Source organism: Kogia breviceps, chromosome 2 (genome assembly GCF_026419965.1).
Source record: "Kogia breviceps isolate mKogBre1 chromosome 2, mKogBre1 haplotype 1, whole genome shotgun sequence".
Taxonomy (NCBI): domain Eukaryota; kingdom Metazoa; phylum Chordata; class Mammalia; order Artiodactyla; family Physeteridae; genus Kogia; species Kogia breviceps.
Window position 1 is genome coordinate 87742022 of NC_081311.1, and position 13362 is coordinate 87755383.

The 13362-nt window shown below is 41.9% G+C and overlaps 1 protein-coding gene across 9 annotated transcripts in view; it reads left to right on the top strand.

Moving 5' to 3' along the window:
* The window catches only part of HERC2 (HECT and RLD domain containing E3 ubiquitin protein ligase 2), a 227472-nt gene that overhangs the window by 176676 nt on the left and 37434 nt on the right, over positions 1-13362 (top strand). For all 9 annotated transcript variants that reach the window (XM_067025765.1, XM_067025770.1, XM_067025766.1 and 6 more), the window contains 3 exons: positions 2658-2849; positions 5385-5538; positions 12948-13055. In XM_067025765.1, coding sequence (XP_066881866.1) covers positions 2658-2849; positions 5385-5538; positions 12948-13055 — 454 coding nt within the window. The remainder of the gene's footprint in view (positions 1-2657; positions 2850-5384; positions 5539-12947; positions 13056-13362) is intronic.

Consider the following 13362-nt stretch of genomic DNA (forward strand, 5'->3'; position numbering starts at 1 on the left):
GGTTAAAGCATAATACTGGTCTCCTGGAATGAGTTGAGCTGTGTTCCTTCCTCTTCTGTTTTTTAGAAGAGTTCGTGAAGGTTTGGTGTTAATTCTTTAAATATTTGGTAGAATTTTCTCTGTTCTAACATGTTCTAATTATTCTTTTATTTCCTTGTTTCCTGGCACAAAACAAAATTCTAGGTTCAACAAGATGTTTTATATTCCTGCACAGAAATCAGATGTTTCCCCAAGAGGTCTTGGTTCTTTTTAGTGGAGAATGGTACTTAGAAGCCAAGATCTGGGCCTTCATGCTCTCACTGCTGTTGAGGGGGGGGGGGGGGGAGGGCTGCTGTTCACAACCACTCTTCCTGGGCAGAGCTAGGAAATAAGCGTGTGTGCACATGCGTGTACGTGTGTGTGTGTGCATGTGCGCATCCATGCAGTAAGTTATACACATTAATATTTATTTTGTTATATATCTATATATAGTGAAACCGCAGGAATACAATCAGTTCTAATAACTGCACAGGATTCATTCTACTTTTCTCCCTTTCTGTATTGAAAACTCTCCTCTCTGAAAGTGAGAAACCCGGCTCCTGTTAGTGACCGTTTAATAACTTCCCCTTAGGTGGCTACCCTCCCATTTTCGCTGTCGTTCCTCTCCCACACGGGCACCCTCCGTCACCTACACAGCTTCTGGCACTCAGAACCAGCCTGCCCTCGGCAGGGATAACCTCTCACCCTGCTTGACCTGTGACCTCCCCCACCCCTGCACCCAGTGCCTCTGGCCCAGAGCAGGGACATCTTCCCCTTGGCTCTAACACATGGTGCCCCAACGTGGATGCCCTCCCGAGCCCGCCAGGTGCCCCCATGCCAGGCCATCGCACCTGCTCCCACCGTCTTCCCTGCCGGCTCACCCTGGGAACAGACACATGTTGTTGTCAGTTACATCTGGAACTCTGGATTTATATTATGCTCTTACTGCTGATGAAAATATGTCCTATGGAAAATCGTCATAACCATCTGTGGTGATGAGGAAATTGCTATTTATAAATTAGGTGTCTGGACTCAACTTCTGATATTTGGCAGTCTCCTAGAGTGAGGGTTTAATGCAGAAATTAATCTGAATTATGCAAAATTTTTGCTTTTAGCTAGAAGAGGGATGGTTTAATTTCTTTCTTACCAATTTATTTATGAGACATAGGCATTATCCAGAGTATAGCCCTTAATTCCTATCATTTCAGTTTTGGTTTGATTCATAAATAATGGCAAAGTAATTTTCATGTTAGTTTTGGGCTTATTCAGGATAGGCAGCTAGTGATTTTATTTTTTTAGCACTTCCTTTGGACTTGTCTGTCCTCTATTTTTTTTTAAACACCCCCCACCAAAAAAATGTTTGATCCTGCTTCAAATAAGACCAAAGATGTTATATATGATTAATATATTCCACTGGATGCTTTTGCTGGCCTTCAGTGAGTGAGATTCTGGAATGTCATCGTTTCCAATGAATTTCACTTACTGATGCCCTGAGTCTTCATTCGGAGGTAGGAGCAGGGTCTGTTTCTTTAAAGGGAGAAACCGTGCTCCTGCCCGAGAGAGCTGTGGCTTCCAGGGCCAACTTGAGCATTGATGGACTTTGTGCATTGGATATGTATGTCACATTCCTCTTAAGGTTCCTAAGTGGGGCTTGTGCTTCCCCTGGCTAATTTCTGTTTCTGAAAAGCATTGGCACTGTTTCACTGAAATCCAGAAAGCGAGAGAGAAGAGAAGAGGCACTTGTGGCACCTTGGTCTTCCCCGGGCAAGCTGGACTCTGCTTGGGGAACGGGAAGGGCCCGGCTGCTCCCCTGTTCAGCACAGGTCTCAGTGATGCTCACAAGCTGTGGGATTTCCCAGCTCTGACGGCTCTCTGTTCCTCTCTGTACGCTGGACGCCACTGCCAGCCTCCAGGAGGCTCCTTTGTGGTGGGCGGCAGGCTGTGGGGTGGCTGTCCCGCTGGGGCACCTCGTGTGGGGTTGGGGATGTCGGTGATGCTGCCACAGGCAAACAAGCGTCTCCTTTCCTCTGCTAATGTGGAAAGAGAGGTAAATGATCACAGGTGTGGTTTGTTTTAACTGATATACTGTGAATGGGAAGTACAAGGGTGATATTGAGAAGACTCTTACTTTGTACAGTTTCTTTTTAAAAGAACCTAAGGAGCAAGAGATTATGGACAAAGTGTTACATGCCAATAAGTCCATTAAATAAAATTCTAAGAAAGAATTATGGAGAGGATCTAGACAAAATCTGTAAAAGCACAGTGTACAAATTCAGTTGATAGAAAACTCCCAAACATAACCCTATGGGGGCAATTTTACATGGTGTGATTTCATTCCAAGTCTCCCCTTGTAATGTACCTCTGTTATGAACTTGGTCACAGTATAAATTGTCATTTCTTTATAGTTTAGGCATTCCTATTGACAGCCGTTGGTAATTTGTAAAATAGGTAATCGATCTTGAAAGCATAGTGCAGGGTGGTGGAGATTTTAGGCACTTGTCATTTCTTAATCTAGTATTTCACGGTCTTAAATGTCTCAGAAAGTCCCTTATTCATTACTGGTAATCATGTATCCTTTGAGTTTATGACTGTTTATCTCTTAACATATCATTCCTCATTTTAATTGTTTGACTTTTTAGGATGTTGAAAGCCAAAATAAAGCGTCAGGCCCGGAACTTCAGTCCTTGGATGAGTTCACCAGCCTGTTGGTTGTGGACGACACGCGCGTCATGGTGGACCTGCTCAAGCTGTCTGTGTGCGGCCGGGCCGGGGACAAGGGCAGGGACGTGCTTTCGGCTGTGCTGTCTGGCATGGGCGCCGCCTACCCACAGGTGAGCTGCAGGGGGCCGGGCGGGCTGGAGGTGCTGATGCTGTCTCGTGCTTGAAGGACTCCTGCTAAAGATGAGTCCCTGCTCTGTCATCTGTGCTGCAGTTGCTCCCCAGTTTGCCTTTTGATGTAATTTTGATATTTTAGAATTTTAGAATTTAGAAATTTCTAGATTTTACAAAGTCATCTGCCAGTTTTTTCATTTATGGCTTCTGGATTTTGTGTTATACTGAAAATATGCTACCAGCATGACATTGTTTAAAAAACTCTCTCACGTTTCTTCTAATCATTTTTACGTTTTCATTTGTTATTATTTTTACCTTTTTGAACTACCTGGGATTTATCGTGATGTAAGGGTTAAAGTCAGGATTCAACTTTACTTTTTCCTAGATGGTGAACATGTTGCCCCAACATCATTGATTGAATAAATCCATCTTTTCCCTAGTGATTTGAAGACCACTTTGATCATATTCTAAACTTTTATGGACTTTTTTCTGTTCCTTTAATCTAGTTTCTATTCTCCAATACCACAGTATTTTAAGTATTAACTATTTAAAATAGATTTTAATATTTGGTAGCACTGGGTCCTGTGGGACTTTCTGCCGTGGTGATGTTCTGTACCTGAGCCATCCAGTATGGTAGCCACCAGCCATATGTGGCTATTGAGTACTTGAAATGTAGCTAGTGCACGTGAGGCACTGAAGTTTTCATTGTATTTAACTTTAATTTAAATTTGAACAGCCACATGTGGCTAGTCTAGGGTGTGAAGTCAATACCATATCAATATATCTTAAAAGTAGAATTGATTAGTCCCGAAGTCCTTCGGCTTCCTTAAGGACCCTTATTTATCAGCAGCCTTGCTCTGCCTTTTCAAAACTGGCTGTGTCAGGGAGTCTGATGCCATGTGCCCTGTGGAGAGGTGTCATCTGTGTTTCTCCAGGTTCCATATCACCACCACCAAAACCATAAAGTACTTAAGTATGGTCAAGTGATCTTGAAATCATAGTAAATGGTTTGGTAGGTATTTTAGGGGCTTGTTAATTTTTAAATTTAGGGGCTTGTTATTTCTTAATTGTATTCAGGAAGAACTAAAAGTTATAGGTTTCCTACTTTGTAGTTTTTTGAGGCAAGTTACTTGGCATAATTCTGAGAGATTAAATCAGGGTGAATTGCCATAAGCAAAGTATTAATGTTTTCACAAGTTTAACATATTTGTGAGAGGAAAGGATGGAATGAGAACATGGATTTAAAGTAATACTACCCAGCATTTCTTGTACACATACCTGCCAGGCCTGGTTCTTGGTGCATTCTCTCAGTACGGAGCACAGGCTTTCCCTTTGCACACTGAGCTCTCAGAGGTCATTACTGCCTCAAAGACACTCAGGTTGCTGGTGGGTGGGAGAAATGGTGGTGGACTCTGAGGAGAGAACCTCAGTTGTGACTGCTCTCACCCTCGCCTCAGAGCTTATTGGCCTCTCCTGGGGGACTGACTGGCTTTGCAGAGGAAGGTTCTGAAGCCCAGAAGAGCCCTAGTGGGCTGTGCATTAGGAGTTTGATGTCAGCATCTCAGATTCAAGGGGAGACGGAAACAAAGGTGGGGATTGTACTCAAACTTTCCTGGCCAGTGGCAAGATGCTACTCCTGTGTCCTACCCTGACCTGATATTTGGGACTCTTTAAGAAGAAAAGAGGAACTTTTGAATTTATAATGATAACACCTAAATGGCAGTGATCTTAGTTTGTCATTAATAAAGCTGTTTGCTAAGCTAATCTGTTTATTATCTAAGTATGAGGAAAAATAGATAAAAACAATCATTTATTTCTGAAAAGTACAGAATAGAGAGTAGCTTCATTATTTTTCTCTAAATTAAAAATATTTGGAGATTAATAGGTTATTACTATAACAGCACATTCTTGTTTGTTTTTAAAAATAGCAGTCAAGGCGTTTATAATCACCAGTATCGACCATTTAAATGGTGTGAGTCACTAAAGTTTTCAAATGAAATTGGAACATTATGGATTGTTGGGAGAATGTGGTGTGGGGGCTGACCCTAGACATCTTGGGTCAAGAGACACCCCCAGTTGTCTTCATATTTGTAGCCCTCATTTCAGATGCTGTCTGCTGCTGTTCAACCTGGACAGCTTGGCCGTTCCTCTCCATTCATGCTCCCCTCCTGCTTGACCCCCGGTGCCTCCTAGGATCTTGGTCCTTTCTATACCTTCTGCTCCTTCGCTTGATAGTTTTGTTCCTGGGGCAGAAGTAATCTTGTCTTGATGTAAAGAGAAACTGTTGTAATCACAGGCATTTCGTTTCATCAGTTGCCATGTATTGGGTGTTTGGGGTGTGTCCGGCACCTCCTGGCTGCTACCTCTGCGAGCTCTGTGCTGTCTTGATTTCATAGGTGAGGAAACCGAGCCCTCACTTGAACTAGATTTCTCAAACTCCCAAGGCTTCCACTCTGCCCCCGTCCCTACGGAAAGATCTGAATTGGGCGGGCATCCTGACGTCCTTCTGCTTTGTATCCCGCTTCCTCCCGCAGGTGGCAGATATGTTGTTGGAGCTCTGTGTCACCGAGTTGGAGGATGTAGCCACAGACTCACAGAGTGGCCGCCTGTCCTCTCAGCCCGTGGTGGTGGAGAGTAGCCATCCCTACACTGATGACACTTCCTCCAGCGGGACAGTGAAGATACCAGGTACTCGGGGCTGGTCCCAGGGAGGAAATGGGGTGTCCCTGCCTGTAGAACAGCTTCATTTCTGCAATTGCATCAGTAGAAGCAGCCGTCATTGTTTTATAGAAAAGAAGCTACAGAATTGCTTTAGAATCCGTTTTCCCTCCTTTTCTAGAAAAACGACTCCCCCCTGCCCCCGAAATAAAGCATGACACAGAAAACTATGCAAAGTACATGTTTAGCTTAATGCATATTAGATGGATGCCTTAGTTGCCAAAACTCAGGTCTAGAGTTTTTGTGCCTGTCCACAGAAGCCCTCCTTGTGTCCTCCCCTGAAGTAACACTGTCCTGGCTTGTGTTTCTGGACAGTTTCTATTACCCAAGCGTGCATTGTCATCTTAACTCTCTTAATTAATAATTTCCATCTTTTAAGTTTCTTTTAACCTGCAGTTTTTTCCTTTTTTCTCAACAATTCACCTGTGGAGGAACCTGGGCCTTTGACCTGCACACTCCTGCTGCACTTCCACCTGCTCCCCAGCCCTGTCTTTCTGCAGATTTCCCCTGATTCAGAGGCCCAATTAGTTCAGCCTTTGGCGGGACCATTGGTATTTGTGATGCAGCATCTGGAAGCACCTGCTGTCTGCTCATCTCTTCTTTGGTGATGGCAGCCGTTACTGATGCTCATTGCCTGAGGCCATTAAATCCATTAGAGGTTGCAAAATGGTGCTATTCTAATCTTCCAGTGCTTTCTTATTTATTTGCTAGAATACTCTATATAGGGACATTTCCTTTCCTTTGGTTGGTTGTTTGCGTAAGAAAGGCAGGATAAAAGCTTGATTCTTTTCTTCTCTTTACATTTTCAAGAGAATAAACTGGTTACCTATCATTCTTGGAAGGTGACCACTTTTTTTTTTTTTCCCCCTTGGCTGCGCCTCGTGGCTCATGGGATCTTAGTTCCCCTACCAGGGATTGAACCCAGGCCCACGGCAGTGAAATCGCCAAGTCCTAACCACTGGACCCCAGGGAATTACCTATTTTTTCTTTTACATCATTATGAACTCATGGATTTAAACATATATGATGGGCTTTAATCTATTGTGACTATTATCCTACTGAAGCTCAAATTATCCCATCTCCAGACATCGGGAACCTCTTCAGTTTGGCTCTTGCAGTGACTCCCATATAGTCTGATATGACAGGATGCTTTAGGCTTGTCATGTAGTTTCTCTCCTCCACCTGGAATCTGCCCTGGTATCTTTTAGTGGAGATAGCATTTCAGATCACTGGGCTATCATTGTTTCTAGATTTTTTCAGTGGACCGAGATTGGATGATTGAGTGGACAGTCAGACAGACTGACTGACTGACTGACTTTGTTTTGAGTTCATAATGATCTGATAGAGCCAAATTCAGAGCTACAAGGTTTCTACTTAACTTCTTCTGTTACGTCAGTGTTTCTTTTGTTCCATACCCCAAATCCTGGTTCGAAGACACGGGATGATAGAATTAGAATATCTCATAATTACTTATTTGCTTTATCCCACATTACATGCACAAAAGACTAAGGATACAATTCTAATGCTACCAAACATGCACATAGTTACTGAAAATATTTAACAAAATTTATTTCTTGCTTTTTTGCCCTCTTCATTGTTGTAACTTTATTTAAATGATTATACTATATATCCCAGAGCGTAATAGCTGTTACATACTCTACTTCCTTCCTTTAAATTTGCATTTAGTTTTAGTTGTCTCCTTCTTATTGTGATTGTCTGAAGCTCATTCTCTCATCAGTTTCTCAGCAGGGCTCAGAGGACGGCAGTCCCGACTGAGGTCAGCTTGTTCTAAGAGTTTGTGCCCAAATTTGAAAGTTAGCTTTTTTGGATAGCATGTTTTTCTCCTGTGAAAGTGGGAAAATGCTAATCTATTCCTCCGCCCCTTATAAATTATGCTTTCTTTCCGTAATTTTACTAGAATATGTTTTCATATTGGTTGTTACAAGGAGATATTCTCAGATAAGGGGTTGTGCCCCTTTACAATGTAGTTTCAGGTCTTGTCTTTCAAGACAGTTTTTTTGCATTACAGTTTGTAGTATTTGTTTTTATCCTGGCTTCAGTTTTCTTTTTCATGGATATGTGGTCATTTTCTTGTGTTGGATGCCGTTTAGAGCCAGGGGTGGGGGTAGGGGTCCCCCAATTCCCGGGCTGAGGCCTGTTAGGAACTGGGCACAGCAGGTGAGTGGTGGGTGAGCAAGCGAAGCTTCATCTGCTGGGAACCATCACCCCCAACCCCGGCTGTGGAAGAATTGCCTTCCATGAAACTGGTCCCTGGTGCAAAAAGGTTGGGGAACACTGTTTTAGAGTCAGTGTTGGCTACTTCATCTCAAGTGCTTTTTTTTTTTTTAAACAGTTTTGGAGGAACAGTTTAATTAATTAATTTATTTATGGCTGCGTTGGGTCTTCGTTGCTGCGAGCGGGCTTTCTCTAGTTGTGGCGAGTGGGGGCTGCTCTTCGTTGTGGTGTACAACCTTCTTATTATGGTGGCTTCTCGTTGTAGAGCATGGGCTCTAGGTGGGTGAGCTTCAATAGTTGCAACATGCAGGCTCAGTAGTTGTGGCTCACGGGCTCTAGAGCACAGGCTCAGTAGTTGTCATGCACGGGCTTAGTTGCTCCACGGCATGTGGGATCTTCCTGGACCAGGACTCAAACCCATGTCCCCTGCATTGGCAGGTGGATTCTTAACCACTGCACCACCAGGGAATTCCCTCAAGTGCCTTTTGTCTCTTTCTTTTTTTTCCCTTCTGTCCTTCTGTTTGTTTCAAAGCATTATTCGTTGTGTTTATTTGCTCCTGTGCTCTTTCTAGTTTAATTTTCATTTCTGAATTTTTTTTAAAAAAATTCTTTATTTTCTCATTTAGTGTTTTGGTGGTCCTAATTCTAATTTATGTTGTTCTTTCATATCTTATATCATTTTCCTAATTTCTTTTTGCTTGGTTTGAAATAATAGATTATAATTTTCATGTGTTTTGTGGGCACATCTTTCTGGCTTGCTTGCATTGTCTGTAGGAAAATGTTATTCTGTTCTTATTCTCTCTTTTATAACCATAACTTTTTATTGCATTTGACCTTGATACTTTTTAAAATTAATTTTTATTGGAGTAGTTGCTTTACAGCATTGTGTTAATTTCTACTCTACTACAAAATGGATCAGCTATACGTATACATATATCCCCTCTTTCTTGGATTTCTGACCTTGATACTTTTATCCTGATCATTTTTATGTGAAACTAGTTTTCTTAAACTTTTAGAATGGGATGGCATTCAGAAAAGCTTCTTTAACTTTGAGCTCTTATTCTTTCATAGTAGAAATTTACAAAACAGAAGATAATTCCACTCAGTTGTTGCCTAAGACAAAAATCTGGTATCCCTCTTCCTCTTTTCTGTTTCTCTCTTTACTTCATAACCAGTCTACCAGCAAGTCCTATCATTTGTACTTTAAAAATACATTCCAAATTAGGTCATTTATCACCAACTCCAGATCATTCTGGGTCCAACCATCTAGTCTCACCTGGTTTATTATACTAGATGTCATATACTAGTATAATATACATGTTCTGCTTCTACTTCTCACCTCCAGTGTCCCTCAGAATCAACTCCTTACGTGACATCTAGAGAGATTCTCTTAAACGAGTCAGAACATACTGGTACTCTGCTTAAAACCCACCAGTACACCCCTGTAACCTTAAAATAGGATGTAAACCCTTGATGGTGGCCTGTGCAACTTAACATGAGCCCTGTTCACCTCTCCAACAACATTCTCTTCCTCTCTACCCATCTCTCTCTCCTGTCCCCTCCACGTCATCTTCTTTGCTGGTCCTTAAATATGTTTTTCTCCTGTGAAAGTGGGAAAATGATCATCTATTTTCCCCCCTTATAAATTGTGCTTTCTTTCTGTAATTTTACTAGAATATGTTTTCATATTGGTTCTTATAGGCGACATTCTCAGATAAGGGGTTGTGCCCCTTTAAAATGTAGTTTCAGGTCTTGTCTTTCAAGACAGTTTTTTGCATTATAGTTTGTAGTATTTGTTTGCATCCTTGCTTTGGTTTTCTTTTTCATGGGTATGAAAAGGCAGATGGCAAGTACAAAGCAAGACAAATGGCCTAAACCTGGAACATATTTAAGGACCATCCTTACAGTCTTTGCCTTTTGATTGAGTTGCTTAGGCCATTCATATCTAATGTAATTATAGATGTGGTTGGATTTACATCTGGATTAGGAAGACAGTTAGTTATAGACAATGTGGTTGGATTTACATCTGCCATTTTGCTGTGTGTGTTCTCTGTGCCTTGTATCTTTTTTTGTTCCTCCTTCAGTGCTTTCTTTTATATTAAACAAAATTTTTTTAGTGTACCATTTAAATTCCTCTGTTGATTTTAAACCACTTTTATTGTTGTTTGCTCTGAGGATTAAAATACATATTTTAAGTTATCACAGTCTACGTCAGGTTAATATTTTAGTTCTGGTAAAATGCAACAACTTTGCTTCATTATAGTTCTATTTCCTCTTCCTTCATTTTTGTTGTTATTGTTGTATATACTGTATCTGTATATGTTGCAGACCTATGCAACATATTTGTAACTATATGTATTACAAATATATGTATGTGATTTAGTAATGATTGCATTGTACCAGGGATTGGCCAACTTTCATATGTCACAAAATATTATTTTGAATTTTTTCCAACTATTAAAAAATGTATAGACTGTTCTTAGCTCACAGGCTATGTAAAAATGGTGAGTGGGACAAATTTGTCCCATGGACTATAGTTTCCTAAGCTCTCCTTTATACAGTCTTTCACCTTGTAAAAATATTAAGAAAAGGGGAAAAAAAACCCTTATTTCTCAGTTCATGTATTTCCCATTTTTAGTGCTCTTTATTTCTTCCTGTGGATTCAAGTTACTATCCAGTATCATTTTATTTCAGCTTGAAATATTTTAAGTGGTTTTTCTAAATCATTTCTGCTGGCAATGGATTCTCTCAGTATGTGTGTATTTGGGAATGTTTTTATTTTGCCTTCACTTTTGCAGGATAGTTTTGCTGGAGATAGAATTCTTAGTTGATAGACATTTTTCTCTCATATCACTTTAAATTTGTCATCCCACTGGCTTCTTGTGTTCATTATTTCTCAAGAGAAGTCAAAGTTAACTATATTTTGTACCCCTATATGTTATGTGTCTTTTTCTCTTGCTTTCATGATTTTCTCCTTGTCTTTAGTTTTCAACAGTTTCAATATAATGTATCTGGGTGTGGATCTCTTTGTGTTTTCCTACTTGGGGTTATTAATTTTTGGAACTGTGGATTAATGTTTTTCATCAGACTGGAGATTTGGGGCTATCTCTGTTCAAGTACTTTTTCTGCCCCCTGTTTCCCTCTTCCCTCTTTTTGGGGGGTGAGATTCCCATTATGCATATGTTTGTATGCTTGATGTTGTCTCCCAGGTTTATGACACTTTGTTTATCTTCAGTCTTTTTTCTTCTGTTCTCCAGTTAAAGTAATAGAAATTACACAGTCTTCAAGTTGTATAATGATTCTTTTTTTCTGCCAATTCAAATCTGCTGTTTTGTCCAGCTGGTGAATGTTTCATTTTGGTCATTGTACTTTTTCCACCCCCAAAATTCCTCTTAGTACTTTTTTCTTTGAGTCATTGTTATCATATTTTCCTTTGTGATCATGTTTTCTCTGGTTTTCTTGGACTCTTTGAACATATTTATTACAGCTGCCTTGAAGTTGTTGTCTACTCAGTTCAGTATCTGGCCATCAGGGTCAGTTTCTGTTGCCTGATTTTCTTCCTGAGTATGGCTCACACTTTTCTGTGTTTTTGCGTATCCCATTATTTTTTTATTGAAAACTGGACATGTTAGGTTGTATTGTGTCACCTGGATTCTGACTTTTTTTTTTTTTTTAAGATTTGTATTTGTCACTGGGTTTCTTTGGTTGTTTTGTGTGTTTGTTTTATAACATGCCTGGAATTACTCTCTGAAATCTCTCCTGCACATCACATATCCACTGGTGTCCCTGCTCACTTTTCTATTTTGATGTTTTGTTTTTTTTTTTTTGCAGTATGCAGGCCTCTCACTGTTGTGGCCTCTCCCGCTGCGGAGCACAGGTTCTGGATGTGCAGGCCCAGCAGCCATGGCTCATGGGCCTAGCTGCTCCAAGGCATGTGGGATCCTCCCAGACCGGGGCACGAACCCGCGTCCCCTGCATTGGCAGGTGGACTCTCAATCACTGTGCCACCAGGGAAACCCACTATTTTGATTTTTGTTTTCTAGCCTGACTTCTAGGGTTTGCTCCATTTCTGCTTGGTTTGGTGCTCAAGCCTGCTGAGTTCCCTTCTGTGGGTGGATCTCTGTGTGGGTGGGAGCAAGGAGGGCATGGAAGTCAGTGTTTTGGCAGTCTTCCCCGTGTGTGTGTGTGCGCCCGACTCTTCCCGTTTTCCTGAGTACACGTGCCTCGCGTCATCCAGGCCTCCATGACATCCTCATTGAGCCCTTCTTTGCTCTCTGACTTCCAGGATCTTCCTGTTAGAGTTCTGGCTAGTTCTCAGGTCTGGCACCGCCACCCCAGCCACACCCCCATCCCCGGGCCAGCAAAGATGCAAGCTTTTCTGTGTGTCCTCAGTTGCCCTCCCTACTCTCTGACTTCCAGAATCCTTGCCCTGGCACTTCCCTTGCTCTACACAGTGAGCATAGAGCCCCAGGAGATAGAGTCCTGCCCTGGTAGAGCTGTGGCCCAGCTTGTGTAGAGCAGCCCCAGGCGAGGACACCACAGGCTCTCACTGTCCCTACCCCAGTTTGTCAGGTTTTTCCATAAATAATCACTTCTCAATTTGTTGCTTGCTGTTAATTGATTTAAAGAGCCCTGGAATCACTGATTTTTATCATTTTGAGTGGTTTTATAGTTATTTTGCCACCCTCTTCCCTCCACCATAACCCAGTCCTACCCTTTACTGATTATTTTGTAAGCTAATTTGTCCCAGAGAAGACTCTAGATCTAATGCTAAATGCTTGATGCATGTGATTTTATATGGCTTTTAAAATATGGGGGCGGGCAGGATAATAAAGCGTGGTCTCACAGCTGGGGCTGCAGCATGAAAATGTGTCCAGAAGTGAGACCACAAAACCAGTTGGCCAAGTGAGAATGTCTTCTGGCGTTTCCATCACAGGTGAATTCTTCTGTGGGAGGCAGGGTGGGAGAGAGGGGTGCTCAGTCTTAGGTTTGTATTTTTTGAGGTTAGTTCTTCCTGAGTTTTTGCTTTTCATTAGCTGTTACACATCATTTTAGTCTCATTGCTTCTGTGTGGCTTTTGGCCTTGTCTGTGGTATGTTGAGTGGGAGTTGTTACCTTGTGTTTTGTGCTCACTTGTCCTCCAGGCGCAGAAGGACTCAGGGTGGAGTTTGACCGGCAGTGTTCCACAGAGCGGCGCCACGACCCTCTCACAGTCATGGACGGCGTCAACAGGATTGTCTCCGTGCGGTCAGGTGGGAAGCGAGTTGAGCTTGCTTTATAGAACGGAACCATTAGCATGACTAAACAGAACATTGCTACTGCTTCGTTCTCATGTAAGACTTAAGGAAGGGACCGTAAGTGATCCAGCTGCAAAATACAGTAGGTTTTATCTGCCTCTTCCCAGTACTTTCAGTAAGATAATTATTCAAGTGATGTTTGCCCCTAACCACTGATGGGTGGGATTACTGGGTGACTAGTGTAAGTGCGGGTCCTTGTTGGGAGCACAGGCCGTCTGGGGCCCAGTCTCAGCCAGGTGGTGGAGACGGTGCTGTAAGGTGT